This window comes from Sturnira hondurensis, unplaced genomic scaffold, assembly GCF_014824575.4.
Source record: "Sturnira hondurensis isolate 20B ecotype Veracruz unplaced genomic scaffold, ASM1482457v3 Scaffold0004474, whole genome shotgun sequence".
NCBI classification, from domain to species: domain Eukaryota; kingdom Metazoa; phylum Chordata; class Mammalia; order Chiroptera; family Phyllostomidae; genus Sturnira; species Sturnira hondurensis.
The window spans coordinates 10,088,348-10,104,869 of record NW_028077105.1 but is presented as its reverse complement, the minus strand read 5'-3'; the positions used below and the strand labels follow the sequence as shown (position 1 = coordinate 10,104,869).

Genomic DNA, 16,522 nt, shown 5'->3' with positions numbered 1-16,522 from the left:
CTCGGTGAGATGTCATCCTAGTTTGTACTGCTTTTACTCAGAAACTGAAAGTCAAATAATTTTTCAATTGCTTAATAATTGTTAGTGGAAATAACCCCCCCCCAAAGTATACTTTCAATAAATATGTCCTAGTAACAAGGAAACCACACATAAAGATTTTGGTACAACCAGGTAGACTATATGAATTCTTTACATAGCTCTCTTACTTGTTTTATATCTTAAAACTTTTAAAGTTGTTTTCTTCTTTGCACGGGCAAGTCAAGCTTCTTGGGAAGGTTATTTATTGGGAAGTAGTTGTTTTCAGCCAGAAGGCTATGCTTACTTTTTCATCGCAACACTTGTTTTCATCACCAGTGGCTCCAGTCAACTCTCATTATTTTTGAGGTTTTTCATTTTTGAAGATTCCTATAAGTAAAGGAAAAATGAGAGGGGTCCATCAGAAATATGTATTGGAAATAGCCAGGAAGAAAACTATTTGCTTTCAAATACTGTTTACAGGACACTCTCATGTGTATATGCTTTTTGAGAACTAATTGGGATAAAAATAAGAAGAGTTAAAAAAGTAAGAAATGTAAACTCTTTAGCTACAACGTAAATATTTTTATGAGCTGGGAGATAATACTGTAAATTTGTAAAGTGTTTTTCCATTTACAAAGTGCTTTCCTTTGCATTTTTAGTTTACCCTCATAACAACTCTATGATGTAGGTCACATAAGGCGAAAAACTGAATTCACAGTGAGGAGACTTGCTTCACAAAGAGACGGAAGCTGGTTGCGCTCTAACGTGACTATCTGGCGGCAGGCCCACCACACTGGCTGTGGCATGGTGCCCATAAAATAGAGGCCAAACCTCATGGAGTTCTGAGGACCACAGAGGAAAAAAAGGTTACCTATAAATGTTAAATGGAAGAAAAGGCAACAGGTCTCAAGTTCAAGCTGCATGATCTAAAGCTTCTGATTAACATATACACAGACTTGACTTTCACACAGCATCATATTCATACTCAGGTCAAGAAAGCTACATTGCAAAAAGGAATTCTGTGTGTGTTCAGGCAAGACACTTCATTCTTCTCCAGTACGGTCTTGTGTACCTTGGGTGGCAGGGGGGTGGGCAGGTAAAAAAACCTAGTAACATGTAATAATCAAAAGGGAGAGAAACCAGTCATGCCCTGAGGCTCTTGCCCAAGTGCTCATTAGCCTATGCCTTCCTCTTTCATTTCCTTTCCCCCCCTTTTCTCTTCATGTCATCCTCCCTTCTTGCCCCCTTCCTTTCTCCTTCCCTCACTCTCTCCCCTCTCCTTTGTTTGTGCTTTCTTTCTCTTCTTCCCTCTCTTCCTTTCTTTCCTTCCTCTCTTTCTCTCCTTCCTTCCTTCCTTCCCCTGTTTTCTGCTAAATACCAACTCTATAACCTTAAGGAAGTCATCTAACATTCATGTGTCTCATTTCTTCATCTTTAAAAAAAGAGGAGGGAGGTATGATACTGCCTATTTTACACAATGTCTATGTGCCTATTAGGAGAAAGATTAAATGAGTAATTAAATGTAAAATGCTTTATATTTTACAGAGAGGAATTTTATTGTCTCAGCAGTTGCTAGTTATTTTTATATGTGTGAAATAGAAAGACAAAATACACAGTTTTGTGACCCTGGAGGAGCTCACAGACTAATTGGTAAAGTTTTAAGAAAAGAGATGTCAAAGCAGAAAGGAATGGAATTTCTCCACACATCATATTAATTCCCTGAACAACCTGAATTTATTTTCGTCGGTCAACATCTCTTGTCAGTGTTAACTTGGGTGAAGGGCTGAGGGCTGGGGGCAGAGTGAGGGTAGGCAGTGGCCTGAGGAGAGAAAGACAGCCTGGATTCCATGCTCCTGTTGATTTCATTCCCTCTCCTCATCATCCACTACCCTCAATTGCTGCCCTTAGATATTTCGGCTTTCCTTACATCACAAACAGCAATGAAGCTGCACACTCCAGCATATCCATTATAGATGAAAGAACACAGGGTTTTTAGGCAGCATGCCCAGATTTTATTCCCACTAGTATCTCTGGCTATCTTTATGTGACTTTATTTGTCAAAAGAGATAACAACAGTATTTCTCCCTCATAACGTTGCTTTTTTCGGTGGGGGGGCGCTGTGGAGAAAGGGGTTGAGGGCAAATGAAATAGCTATACTGTAGTATAGAAAAGAGAATCTGCAGCCTTAGGTATGATTTCTTGTTCTAAGACTTACTGGCTATGTGTCTTGAGGAATCTCTGAATTCCATTTCTTTATCAGTGAATGAGTTTTGATAGTAATAACTGAATCATAGAGTTGAAGAAATATTAAATGAAATAATAGACCTGCAAGTGCTTTGTAAAATGTACAGCGTTACAGAGATATTACCTTCTATTAACATCTTTTATTCACGTAAAACTATTACAAGTCCATAGTTTGAAAGTTCAATCTGTCATCTTGACAGTTATTAGTCTCACTGTCCCTTGTCAATAAACTGATTTAAGATAGTACATAGTTAAGCAGAAAAATAGGAGATGAGAGAATTAGAATAATTAGATTATCTCAACATAAAATCATAGGATTTTTTTAAACCAAAGAAGGGTTTTATTGATTTATTGCCAAACTATTTTACAGATAGCCAACCTAAGGTTACAACTGCCAAATGAGTACAGTTCTGGCATGAATATTGGTTATTTTGTTACAGTAACAAATCACTTGCTCATTATAATTCTAGAAGAACTTTTCTCTTTTTTTGTGCTATTCACAATGTAACAGATATGATACAACACCCTTGGAAGTTTAAGAATCATTATTAATATTTTCTCCATCACTTTAAGTCTAATTAGCAAAAAATAAAATAAAATAATATAAAATAAAATAAAATAAACCAAGCTCTGCACAGTAGCCTTTGCTAATTTCTGTAATATAAACACTAACACCATGGCCAATTTTCAGGTTATCAGTGTAAAGTTACTACACAACTGCTTGACAACTAAGAAGCACTAACAAATGTTATATTATTGTTTGTCTTCACATGAAGCTAGAAACTTGCCAACTCCATGGGATTTTTCATCTCATTTCATTTTGTTTTGCTTCTCAGGGCCTCTGGTAGGAGTCAGAGGAGTGGATATGGGATAGATGCTCATCTCTAAAATGTTTCCAGACATTTTCAGGCCCTCCTACCAGACCCAGCTGGGAAAAACACTGTCTGGCTCAGGTGAGGGCGGTGGTGGGGTCTTGGTGGGGAAGGGAGAATTGGGATAGTGGTGTGTTAAAGCTGGCTCAGAGTGACTTACCAGAGCCCACTGATACATTTTCAGGAATCTTGTAAACTGGTTGTTAAAATCATAGCCATTATTAAAAATTAATTTACTTAGATTTATAATTAAAGGAATTATACCACCTAAAGGTAATACATACTAAAACATCACATCTGAATTAGTTTGTATTTTAAAAATTATCAGTATTTTTGAGGTTATGTGTACTTTACCTATACAGAGAAAATACTACATAATGGTATAGTGTTGAAAATATTCAGAAAGGGGTCTTACATGTACACTCATGGCAATTGTTTCTGAATACAGAAATTGTTTAATAGGTGTCATATATTACAGATGGCATAAGGGAGGTAGGCAGTTTCAGTTTCAAATAAGGTGGTTATAGAAGGTGTCATGTGGCTATGAAAACCTGAAAGAGGCAAAGCTAAAGGCCATGTAGATTTCTGGAGGGAAGATTATGGCAATTAGGGAAAACAGCCTACATAAGCATTGAGGATGGAACACCCCTAGGGTTTCTGAGGAACAGTGAGGAGGCCAATATAGCTAGAACCATGCGGAAGGGGTAAGGGTGGGGAGAAAGACCACCAGAGGACTTTGAAGAAAGGAGTTCCTAATCTGACTAAGGTTTTAACACAATCACTCTGGCTCTTGTATTGAGAATGGTCAGTATTGAGCAAGGACAGAAGCAGAGAGACTAGACAGGAAGCCAATACAAGGATCCAGATAAGAAATGGTGATGGCTTGGACTAGACTGATAACAATGACCATGGTTTACAAATTAAGATCATATTCTAGATGCTGTTGAAAGATAAATCCAATAGAACTTGTTGATGTGGCAGTTATGATGAGTGAGAAGAAAAGAAGGGTTGTTCACAAGTCCCCTATTGCATTATTTTTAAGTGTGTGGTTCAGAGTACCCCTGCACCATAATCATCCAAGAAACATGCTGTAATCAATCCCCAGTTCCTACCTGAGAGCTTCTGAATTGGATTCTCTAGAGCAGAGGATAGAAAAATATTACTCTAAAACACCAAGTAATAAGTATATTAGTCTTTGCATGTGGCATCTCAAAACCATTCAGCTCTGCTGATAGAGCACGGAAGCGGCCATAGACAATGTGTAAATGAATGAATGTGGCTGAGTTCCAATAAAACTTTATACACATGTTGAAATTTGAATCACATATAATTTTCACGTCAAAATATTTTTCTTCTTTTAATTTTTTCCAACCATTTAAAAAATTTTTAAATTCTCATTTTACAGGCTGTAGAAAAGTAGGCAATGGGACAGATTTGATCAACTGCCAAAGCTGGCCAACCCTTTTCTAGAGAGCAGATCCCAAGATTAAATACTATTTTTAACAAATCTAAAAAAATTGGGGCCCTGGCTGGTGTAGCTCAGTGGATTGAGTGCGGGCCTGCGAACCAGATGAGCATGGTTCGATTCCCAGTCAGGGCACATGCCTGGGTTGCAGACCAGTTTCCAGCAGGGGACACATGAGAGGCAACCATACATTGATACTTCTCTCCCTCTCCTCCAAAAAAAATAAATAAATAAAATCTTTTAAAAAAGGAAAAAAAAAACTAAAAAAGTGGCTTTTTATGTTCAAGAATTTAGACAAACACTGAGAAAAATTGGGAAAGTGACTGTCATGTGTTCTTTCTTGCTTTGTTTAGTTCCTGGGTCAGAATAAAGATGGGCATCTCTAATAAAATAAGAACTAGAATTGGCTTGGGAAAACAAATAAAAGAAACATTTTCTCCTGCCAACAAAAGAAGATGGTTAGAAGAAAGGGGAATATAATAAGATTAAAAATTATTCATGAGAAAAACGAAGGAATCAGGGGGAGGCTCCAAAGCTTTTTACTTAGTAGTGCCTTTCATATTTAAAAAATTGCACTTACCATTAAATAAGGGAAATCGATGATTTGTACTTGACTCCATAAAAGTCAAAGACAAAGGTCATCAGATAAATCTAGGCCCTTGTTCTGCTGAAGTTAAGATACTGTCAATGATCTAAGAAAAACACTATTTTGTTATATGAAAGAACACTGCCTATCACAAGTTGTACATCACACACATAGCTCATCTCTGCGTGTAGCAGCCTGTGTTCTGTCTCAGTTGTTATGTTTTACAGCACAGCATCTCTTCTTTTTTTTATTTTATCATCTAATGCTTCAGTTGTTCTTTCTAATATTAACCTCAAATCATAAAATAATACTGCGAAAATAAGGAAAAGTTAATGCACTTAAATGAACTTATTAATCATAATCATGTTACTGAAACAGTGATCTTTCAAGTTTTATTTTTTCCCCATTTTTTTAATTTAATTATTTTTCAAGTACAGTTTTCTGTCTATTACTTAGATTTTAAAATAATTGATTTTGTTTCTTCAACTAGCAATTTTCAACCTTATATTACTTTGCCATTATGATCTTGCCTTCTTTGTCTCAAGATTTATCAAAGTTTTATTTTCTGAGAGCAAATACATTAGAAACTGACAATTTTTACTTTAGATAAAATAGTTTTAAAACAACAAACTCAAAGACAGTTTCAAGTTCTAATAGATCTAAAATTATTAACAAAGAACTTGGGGATTTTTTAAAAGAATTTATTGGTGAAAAATAATATGTTCATAATTTCCTAGCAAGCATTATGAAAACTGTAAAAAAGGTGATGAGAAGATTGAAAAAATGGAGTTTAAGACAAAATTTCAAACAGGCTATCTCAGTAATGTTTTAGCCTAACACTCCTAACTCCTGAGAGCTGAAAGATATTTTTCTTCAAATTTCTAATAGATTTCTTCATAAACCAATATGAAGCATGGTTAATATTATGCCACAGCAATTAATATGCAGTAAGTGCTAAATAAAGGTTGTTGATTGAGCTCTGTACTGATAGTATTTTAGTGTCTACTCTGTGTCTCATTACACACTGTCAAGGGAAGCAAAATATCTCTCTTCTCATTTCACAATCAGGAAACGAAATCACAGTGAAATGTGACAGTTCAGTCTTGGGTCTGCCCCGTTGCAGAGCCTGCACATTTTCCTCTGTTCCCCACCATTTCACAGACTCTTTTCCCACTGGTGAATTTTTTCTGCCCAGCCCCAGATTGAGAAGACAATCGAGTGAAGAGGACAGAGAAAACAAAGTTTCCTTCGCCTAGAGAGCTGTTTTTTTTCCCTTTCCACATGGCATATAGTTTTGCTTTTATAATTAACATTCTGCTGATGAGAACTCCCATTGGTGAAGGCCGAGGAGTCAGATTTTCCATGAAGAGCAAGCACGGCAGGAAATAAATTAATCTCTAGGGAAGACGAGGGGCAAGGCTGTCAGTACTCACACAACTGCCTAATGGAAAATGATATTTTGGAATTGTTCAAAGAATGAAATGACTGTGGGTTTTCCTTCTAGCATATTCTTAAACATTTAAACCTTCTGAGAAGAGGGAAATAGGTTGCTATAAAATGAAGAGCAATATTATAACATGTTACTTCAGACTCTCCAATAGTTCCAAACTGAGATAGTATTTTCTGGGAAATGTAAGGGAAATGCTACTAGTGTTATTATTTTGCTTGCATTATGAAAATACTGTATGATATTAAATATAAGAATAAGAAACATATCAGATTTTTGGATCGCCAGTTTGAAATCATCCACTATTTTATTTTATTTTTTATAATGCATAAAGAAAAAAATTTTATGGCCTCTGGGAAGAGAAAGTCTTTTTTTCTTTTTTTTATTTAATTATTTTTCAAGTACAGTTTTCTGTCTAGCACTCCCATCCCATCCCACCCCCTCCCCCGCCTCCCTCCCTCCCATTTCCATCCTTCTCAGTTGTTGTCCATGTATTCTTTATATATGTTCCTCTAAATCCCTCCCCTATTTCCCCTGAAATTCCCTCCCCTCTCCCCTCTGGTCACTGTCAGCCTGTTCTCTATTTCAGTGTCTTTGGTTATATTTTGCTTCCTTGTCTGTTTTGTTGTTTAGCTTCCTGTTAAAGGTGAGATCCACTATTTTAAATAAGAGTTTTCTGGTCTCTGGAGTAAAAACATTTATTGCACTTAAAATTACACACTACTCAGAATAACATTAATTGAAGTGTTCTTTTACTAAAATTGAGAGACAAGCCTATATTTTATGCTATCAAAAGTACCTACCTCCTTATAGCATACATTCAGTCTTCAGTCAAGGTCCTTAATATAGAACCCTCATGTTGTCTAATTCTCAAAGTCATCTGGATAAGGAACTGCTTCTGTTTCGTTTCCTGTCCTAGAAGTGCAATCTGGAGTTTAACATTTAGATTAATGTTAAACCCAATATAATGACTTCTTTATATTCCTATAGATGCATTCTTAACTTCTAGCTTCCCACTTGACCTCTGTGGAGAGTTTTCCCACAGAGCTCTGTCCCCTCCTCCATGTAATTCACCACGCGAAGCGTGTTCCTGGATGTGGGCATCATTTCCACGTGAGTCTCACTGAGAGAGGAGCAGCAGTTGCATCCCTGGATGAGATCAGAGTAGGCCATGGAGTTCACACCTTCAGAATGGACAGAGTACACCTCCTATTTTGGTGAGGAAAGTATAACTTCACCAAAAGTAAAGTAAAATATTTTGTGGAAAGCTACATGTCTAGTGTGTGCAGAGCTGGGACTGGCTGGACCTTAGGGTACCTGCATTTATTTTTTTGCCTAGGGTTCTCACCACTTCACAAGTTTAATTTATGGAGGGTGAATCATGGGTTTAGCTTAGAAAACTGTACTTGAACAATAATTAAATAAATTTAAAAAACAATAAAGCTAAAAAAAGGTATAGGGATAATTAGAAGAGCATAGTTGAAGCTTCAAAAGAAAGGAAATTCCATTAGAAAATGTTAATTAGGAGAGTATAAAATTTGTTCAGTAGAGAACATTTATGTCGGGCAAAATCAAGTAGGCGTATTTTAAAGGGTTATTTTTTCTGGCAAAGATCACAATTTCTAGTGAGACACATGAGAAGGGGGCGGAAACAGCCTCCTGTTCTGCCAATCAGGTTACCTGACGCAATCACTGCAATTAGTGAATGATCTACATAATAATCACATCCTCCTCACAACTAAATGATACTCCTCTGATACCAAAAGCCTGCCCTTGGCTGAAGGAGGGAGCGTACCTTACCTACAGCCATGCCCCTTTCTCGGGGCCATCTGCACCCAATGATTGATTTGCGGGCTATAAAGGCCTGGCCCCCTTACCCCAATAGAGAACAACTCTGCTTTTGCTTCTCTGCCTTACGTGTTGTTCCTGAGAACACTTCTTGATAAACTTCACCTGCAAATTTACCCTAGGAACAGGTCATGCAACAAATTGCTTAAAACAAACACGGCTCTTCAGACATGGCACTTACCAAGAAGAGCACTTACACTTATTAGAAACGGAACTCTGTGCTCTTCCCACCGCAGAGCTAAGGTGGGAAAGGGGTTCGTTAGTGGGATCAGTGCTTTCTTGTCTGTGCACAATTACAGTGTTTTGTGGACTCAGAGGAATCAGTGACTCATCTCCAAAGATTTCCAATCACCTCCCATGTCTATAGGATTCATAGAGGTCATGGAATTCCCAAGAGGATATGGTTCTCAAAGCAAGAAAAAAAAAGAACAGACAGAAACTCAAAGATTGCAAGAGCCACATGAGGTGGTCATAACCACCACTTTGGAGAACGTACTGCTAGGAAGCAGTTTTCCTTAGCAATCAACTCATAAGGATGCTGAAGTTCATTACAATAGCTATGATTCAATTGGAGTTTATTATGCACCACACCAACTCTAACCTATTTCACCTAATGTAGTTTTTGAAAGACCTACGGTGCAGTGTTATTATTTACCCATTTTTACAAATAAAAAGGTAGAGACATTAACAAATCGTTTGTGGTACACAGCTAGTGAAGACAGACAAGATTTAATCCCAGCTGTCTGAGTTCAGACACCAAAGGTTAACCATTTAATCATTCTACTTTCAGGGAACTGTCCTTTTAGTAATGTGTGAACAAAACAACCTGCAGACCTAATCACAATGTTTCTAAGCTAAAACGTGAGCCTCACCAAGCAACCAGAGTGAATGAGGGCCCCACAGAAGAAGGTAACCCCTGAGATCTGGGGAATCACTCCCGTCATCCTCTGAGGGACAGGGAGCGGGGCCTGGCCCTGAGGTACAGTTTACTGTGCTCCTGGCTGACACAGCTGAACTCCTGTTAACAAATATGCGTTCACACTGGAACGTCCAGGTTTTACACCCAATTCCAAAATAGAGAATTCCCTTTTGTGTAATTATTAGATACACATTTGAAGTGGTTCCACTTCATCTAATTGAAAGAATGAGATCTGGGTGTCCAGAAGGAGCAAAACTAGAGAAACAGCAACACGGTCTTAATCACATTTTTGTCTGTAACACGCTAGACGGTGATAAAACTGCCACACTCACCCGAGGAAAATTCAGACAGTGACTGCCTTATGTCTAAATATTAAAAAGAGGAGAAAGCTCAGAAAGGGTATCACTTGCCCATCTGAACTCCAAGGTGGTGACTGAATATTCAGAGATGAGCTGTTCATTCCACATCTGGTACTTGTTCAGTGGCAAGCCAATGAGTCTTTTTTTTTTAAACAAAGGAATATATACTATATCTCAAGACAAAAGAAATTGGAAGAATTACATTTCTGCTTTACTTAACTTTTGTGTTCTTACATATGGAATAGCCATACAACTCTAATTTGTAACGGAGACAGTACCTGTAATGTATTGTAATTACAAATGGGAAAACAAATGAAAATATTGCTCAGATGAGCATACTGAATAATTTCTGAAAACACGCCTGCTGAAATTATCTAAGCTAAGTAAGATTTCATTTCACTCTCTGGAATAAACTTAGGAGTCTCACTTGCCGAAAATCTCTACTGTAATTCAAGGACCTCTTTCTCCTTAAACCATTGCATAAACCACGCAACGTATTCAAAGCAGGTGCTGTCCTTTCTGCAACATACTCTGCACTATTTATTCAGGGGGCAAAGCAAGGCTGCCATGTGCTGTCCCTAGAAGAGGCACACGCAGTGATAGGTCAGATGACACGTTTTCTTATAATTGAAGCAAAAGCTTTGATATCAGGAATTGTGTTATCTGGTACTTTTTAGGATCCATAGTCTTAGGAAAAAATAGTTGCTAATAAATTAATAATGGTTTGAGACTCGACACGCTGCAGCAATTTTTACTGCAGTAGCTGTTCCTTTTATAGTCACACTTGGTTAGCATTTGAAATCTGGAGGAATAGCAATATGCATGGTTTTCAAAGCCCTGTACAGAATTTCATTTTTATCACTCAAAGAGAGTCAATGAAAAGGTAATAAGAAAAGCTCTATGGGATATTTTTATAGGAGTGTCAGAAGCCAGTAAGCTAACTACATGAAAGAACACAGATCGTACAAACAGAGTTTCAGCGGCCACTCTTCAGAGGCTTTATATCTGGTATTGTGACTTTTACGTGCCCTTGGAGGGAAAAAGGCTAGCTGCAAAGCCAGATAAGGAGGGGGAAGAAACAAATCATATGGTTAGGAATAATTACAGTTTCATTTTTCCTGCAAACTAAAATATAAAGTTTCAAAGATAAAATGTAGTAGATATGAAGCTGCTTTGGTGTGCCTAAAATATTTCCCTTGTTAACTCATCCCAGATTTCTACAATATAGATGTTTGTCCAGGCAGTTTAATTGAATGCTATCGACTTCTCCACAAGTCTAGTTGATTCTGTTTTTCTTTTAGTAGAGATAAACAGTGTCATATCACCTCTCTCTAAACTGTCATAATCCAAGTCTGCATTGGATTACTTATCTGACTCTCCTTTACCTGAAACATCTCAATTATGTTAACTTCTTCTCGGGCCATTAATCCTTCTTGTTAATTCTAGCAAAAATCTAAAAATAAAAATTTCACGATAATACAAGTAATCTTAAGTTCTCTGGCCATGAAAACTGTGAGAAAAATATAATAAAAAACAACGAAGAGACCTATCATTGGCACAAATATTTAATATTGTGCTACCCTTAAAACTTTATTACAATGAAATTTGCAGGTCAGGCAGTCACTTTGACTGGGTTATAAATTCTGCCCCCCCAAAAAAAAATAGTAGTAAGAATCTGTACACTGTGCATTTTCCCCGGAGGGGGGGCTTAACTGACCTGCAGTTACATCGGTGCTGCTACAGTGCCCCGCTCTTGCTTCTCTCTTTCTCCAGATCAGCCAAAGAACTTTGACAACCAGCTGGTACTTTTGAATCCAGGCCAGCTTGACTGGAATGCAGTTTCTTGGATATATCTACATGGAGACTCTGAAATGAGACAGGCCAGAGTGATTGATATTACAAGTAAATTATCAGTCCAAAATAAATGCTTCCCAGAGATATGACAAGGATAAACATTTATCATACAGCAAGTTATTTCTTATATGTGAAACAACATTCTACATGTCAAATAGAATTACAAGTTATATTTTCATCAATATATATTTTTAATCTAGGTGGGGGATTTTTGTGGCAATCTAAGTCACTAGAATAAGAAGTCATCTCAGATAGAGAACATCATCTCCAAAGGCAATTTGTATATATTACTTTCTTCTGTTGAATCTTATAGAATATTCTTGATTTAGAACATTTTTATTCAGTTTTCATAAGTAAAAATCCTGCATTTCATTATATAGTTCATGATTGCATACTGAATAATGAAGGGATTTCATTCCTTTGTTATTATCATTCTTTATATAAAACAAATCATAACATCAGCCTAAAAATAAATCACACTTGTACCAGTATTGTGCAAACTTGACAAAGCTCCTCCAGTCATTAAAGAATAATAGTTCATCATAACCATGAATTATTTAGGCACAACATCAGTAGGCCCTAAAACTCATCTCACATATATGAGATGTCATATAGCCTTTGATGTTGTACTCGTCTATTGTATGCTTCAAAAGAATCATCAGATAGGAGCAAAAATTAAGTCCTAAATAAGAAATTGAACTTTCAGCATTATACTTCATACACAAATTTAGACTCCAGGTTTTTCAGTTTGAATATGTTCACCAAGTGTTCAGAAATTCATAAAATTAAAATTAGCTATTTCTGGTGATCCACATAGCCATTTTATGCTAACCAAAGGATAGCAAAATGAATGACGATCCTTAAATTCCTCCTACAGTTTGTATACAGCATTAAATTTATTAAGAGCTTCACTCAAAAGCTTTAAAACTTGGAAAAGACCAATAAAAAATTAAAGTCTAGCACGATTAAATGATTCACCCAAATGAACAAAACAAATAGTGCTGATTCTGGAGGATGAGTCTCCTAACACTTAGGTGCTCCTCATACCATTCTATGATCCATTTGTTCATTCTACAATCCATTAGCTCAATGTGGTGGGTTACTTGTCACTATGGCCCCAGTTCTTTACCCTCCCCTGGATATATGTCCTATCTATATAATGTTTCAGTGCCCTCCTACCCTGACTTTTGACTTGTCCATGTGGCTTCACCCAGACCAACAGAATATTGGCACATGTAACAAAAACAAAGATTTGAAAGATGCTTGCACAGTTGGTTTTGCTCATTCTTATCTTTCCACTCTGCCATGAGGACATGCCTAGACCAGACTGCTGGATGTTGACTGGGACAGAGAGCAGGGTCAGGTCATCCCAGTCATCTGAGTTGAGATGAATAATAGCCAGAAGAGTCCCAGACATTTGGGCAAACCCAGTCTAGGTTAGCTGAACATAAGTCAGGTCAGCTGAACCCCACAGCCTCATGAACTAAACAAATGTTTTTGGATGTATGTTTATTAAGTTCTTCTGGTGAGTTCCCTGAGTCTCCAAACTAGGCTCAAATATTCATTTTCTGTTACATAAAGCTCCCACAAAGCTCTGTTCTTCCCTGCCCAGTTGGATTTCTTTAAGCCTTAATCCTTCTATCTCTTGTCTCTCTTTTTCTCTCTCCCCACCCACTTATCATCACTCAGATTCTTACACTGTGTCTTCAGAACTTTGCTCCATGGTTTGCAAATTGTACTATGTACTCAACTTCCTTTCAGAACATTACCTTTATCTTTTTAAAATTCCATTCTCTATTGAGGACAGCACTCTGTGAGTAAAGATGGCTGCTTCTTCCTCCACAACCTACAAACCCTCAGGCTGATGATACTCTTGCCCATTGCGCTATTTATTGCATTATTACCTCGGTGCAAAAAAAAATCACCATTGCTCTGATATTTTTTCCATCTAGCTATGCACCATATCCCTCCTTGTTGGCCTCCTCTACCTACTAATCTCTAGTAGCAATCCATTGTTCACGTAAAGACTGGATTACTGGATCACCCCACTTAATACCGACTGGATCTCCCTATTACAAATAAACTTTTCATTTCCCCACCTCAGCCTTTCTCTCTCAGAGTCACACTTGAAACCTGTCGTAATCTGTCATTCCACTTCCAAAATCACTGAATGCCTTTCCCTTTCATCTGATGGCCCGTCCTTGTTTATTGTTTCCACTCCTTACCTTCAAGACTGTGGGTTTGTTGTTGTTGTTCCTTCCAACCAGCACTATTCTTGGACGTCACTGGGACCTGAGATCCACTGATCTCTTACTTTGTCTACATCTACCAGCCCTCTAGGCTCTTGTCCCTTTCTCCTCTACACAGCAGGCATCCTAGTTCTAAAGCTGGATGTTAGACTTTACCTTTGTCACCCCCATGCAGCATCTGACATCTTATCACCCACTCTCTTTCCTGTCCCTCCTTCCACTCTGACCACTCATTCTAATTCCCCTTTGCTGCTTTAAACATTGACTGTTAAGTGTTTCTCAAGGTTTTGTTAACAATCTAGCTTTGTTTAGCCATCCCCAGATAATTCCAGCAATTACATGGCTTCGTTTACCATCTACATGTTTATGGCTCAGGAGAGGGACAAGATTTAAGAAATAAAATGAGGCAGGAGGTTGTATAACATGATAAGCACTCAGGACTCCCACTCATGTCTTTTAGTTCTACAATCCCACCATTCTTCCTTCCTGACTTAAGTCTTGGCTATTTTGTTTACCTGCAACAGAGATTTGCATCCTTTCTCACCTCATGGCACACATAAACGAATTTTACTAAAAGCCTGTGGCATGCCAAAAATATATATATTTTTGCCAATCTAACAAAAATAGGCATAATTTTGATTCATTCTCAGCAGTTGGCAATTGTTGTGTTGGCTGTTGTCATTTTTCATCTGACAGCCTAAGGGAAAATAGGTCAGTGCCTCTGACTAGTCTGGTGTTGCATGTTTTAAAAAGTCTTGTAGTGCATCATTGTGCTGTGGCACAACAGGTGAAAATCGCTGACCTAGAACCTTATCACAAACTCTTGCTCCTTGATTTTACTAAGTCTTTAGTTCCTTCAAATCTTCCCTCACCACGTAGACTTCAGCCAGTACCTTTCTTTTCTAGTCTTTGAGTATGTTGTACTTACACTGCAAAGTGCAGTACCTGGTTTAATGTTTAATGTCTATCTCTCTGGTTAAAAATATAAACCTACTAGAATAAGGACTATATCTGTCCTATTCACTGTCTTCAGTCCTTCTCTCGGTTTTTTAAATATAGTGGATATCAAATAACTACATATTAAATAAATGGAGAAATACATAAATAAAATATAGACTTCATTTTCACAACTTTTTCTTTGGTAGCAGATCAATGGCCACCACATATTCACACATTCATGTTATGAGTGCTATCCAGTCACTCCTAACAGTTGTTATTATCATATAGCTGAAAGTCACATAGGTAGGGCCCGGCACAAATAATGCCCCTTTTTATTACAAAATATTTTATTACAAAATCATAAGCATGTAATTCTGTAATGTAACAACATCATACTCAAGCGTACCATATGACATAGGTGAAATTTCCAAATTAAACTATAAATTAATACAGCCATATTATTACCCTACCAACCACACTCAAGTACCTTACTTCTGCTGGACCCTGTATTTTACCTTATTTTAATCCATAAAATGCATATTGCAAATCTTGTGTTTTTACATAAACTCACTGCTATTATTGCAAACATTACAGTTGTGTAATACCCCATACATTTCTTCAGTTCAAGTGAGGACCACAGAATGGCGGCTCTGTGAGGGAAAGCGAGACCCTGAGGACTGAGGGTGTGTGCAGTGGCTCTATGTTCCAGAGGCACAAGACTGGGACCCATGGTGGTGAAAGAAAGAAGATTCTCCATCAGACACTGCTTCAGTGATGTCAAGCCTTCAACTTGAAGATCAGGTCCAATGGAAAATGAGAAAAAATAAAATGTGTGCAAAGAATAAAGAGGAACCCAGATACATTTGAACTGATATGCATGAGGCCTTTGTGACTGCTCTATAGTTGTACTCCCTCAATAAATCCTCTTTTGTTTAGTGTAATTTCCACTTAACTTGCCATTAGAAATGAGTCGTTAGATTCCTGCCTGTTCAGATAAAACAACTATTCAATTATTTCTCATGTTATTCTTGGCTTGTAGTTTGCATACTGCTTTTAGTGTTCCTGCCGAAAGCAACAATTCAGTTACAAGGTACTGAGATTTTCTCATGAACAAAAGAACAAATAAACATTACCCAAAATAAGATTTCCATGAAAAAAAATTTAACAATATTTTCAAACCCATCTTTCATCTCATACCTAAAGCAATGTTGTTGGGTAAACATCATCATTTCCCAAACATTCATTGAGATTCCCAGTTCATGATTATACTCACTCTCGTCCCCTTTCCCCAAGGGCACATAAGGCTTGCTTTTCCTTAGAAAGTCACATAGAGCCTGTCTTGGCCCAGGGACTAAATACCATTCACATTGAAAACAACACGAAGTATCCCAGATAAAGATACCTCACTTTATACTTTGTAAAAAATCACTCACTCTCCTAACAGACCAAAGAATAAGCACCTCCTTCTCTGCTTATACAAACAACTGTTCTTTCCACTGTCCCGACCTTTTTTTATCAGAAAAGTAAATTCAAGTAATACCTGGGGAGAAATTTCTCATTAACTACCTTTCTTACAAAGAATTAAATTCTACTTTGATCAAGAACAATAGAAACAGTAATTCAGGGACTATATGTTCAAATGAAGAAATAAGATTAAAATATAACCATAAGGAGCATAGGTTTGCAATGCACATCAAACTATCATTCCAGGAGAACATGCAA

General features: G+C 37.3%; 1 protein-coding gene across 1 annotated transcript in view; it reads right to left on the bottom strand.

The window, feature by feature from the left end:
• Positions 1–338: 338 nt before the first annotated feature.
• Positions 339–16,522, bottom strand: part of THEMIS (thymocyte selection associated) — a 157,079-nt gene continuing 140,895 nt past the window's right edge. The window contains exons 5-6 of the mRNA XM_037045786.1: positions 11,476–11,624; positions 339–405 (exon numbers count right to left, since the gene is read on the bottom strand). Coding sequence (XP_036901681.1) covers positions 11,496–11,624 — 129 coding nt within the window. The 3' untranslated portion in view covers positions 339–405; positions 11,476–11,495. The remainder of the gene's footprint in view (positions 406–11,475; positions 11,625–16,522) is intronic.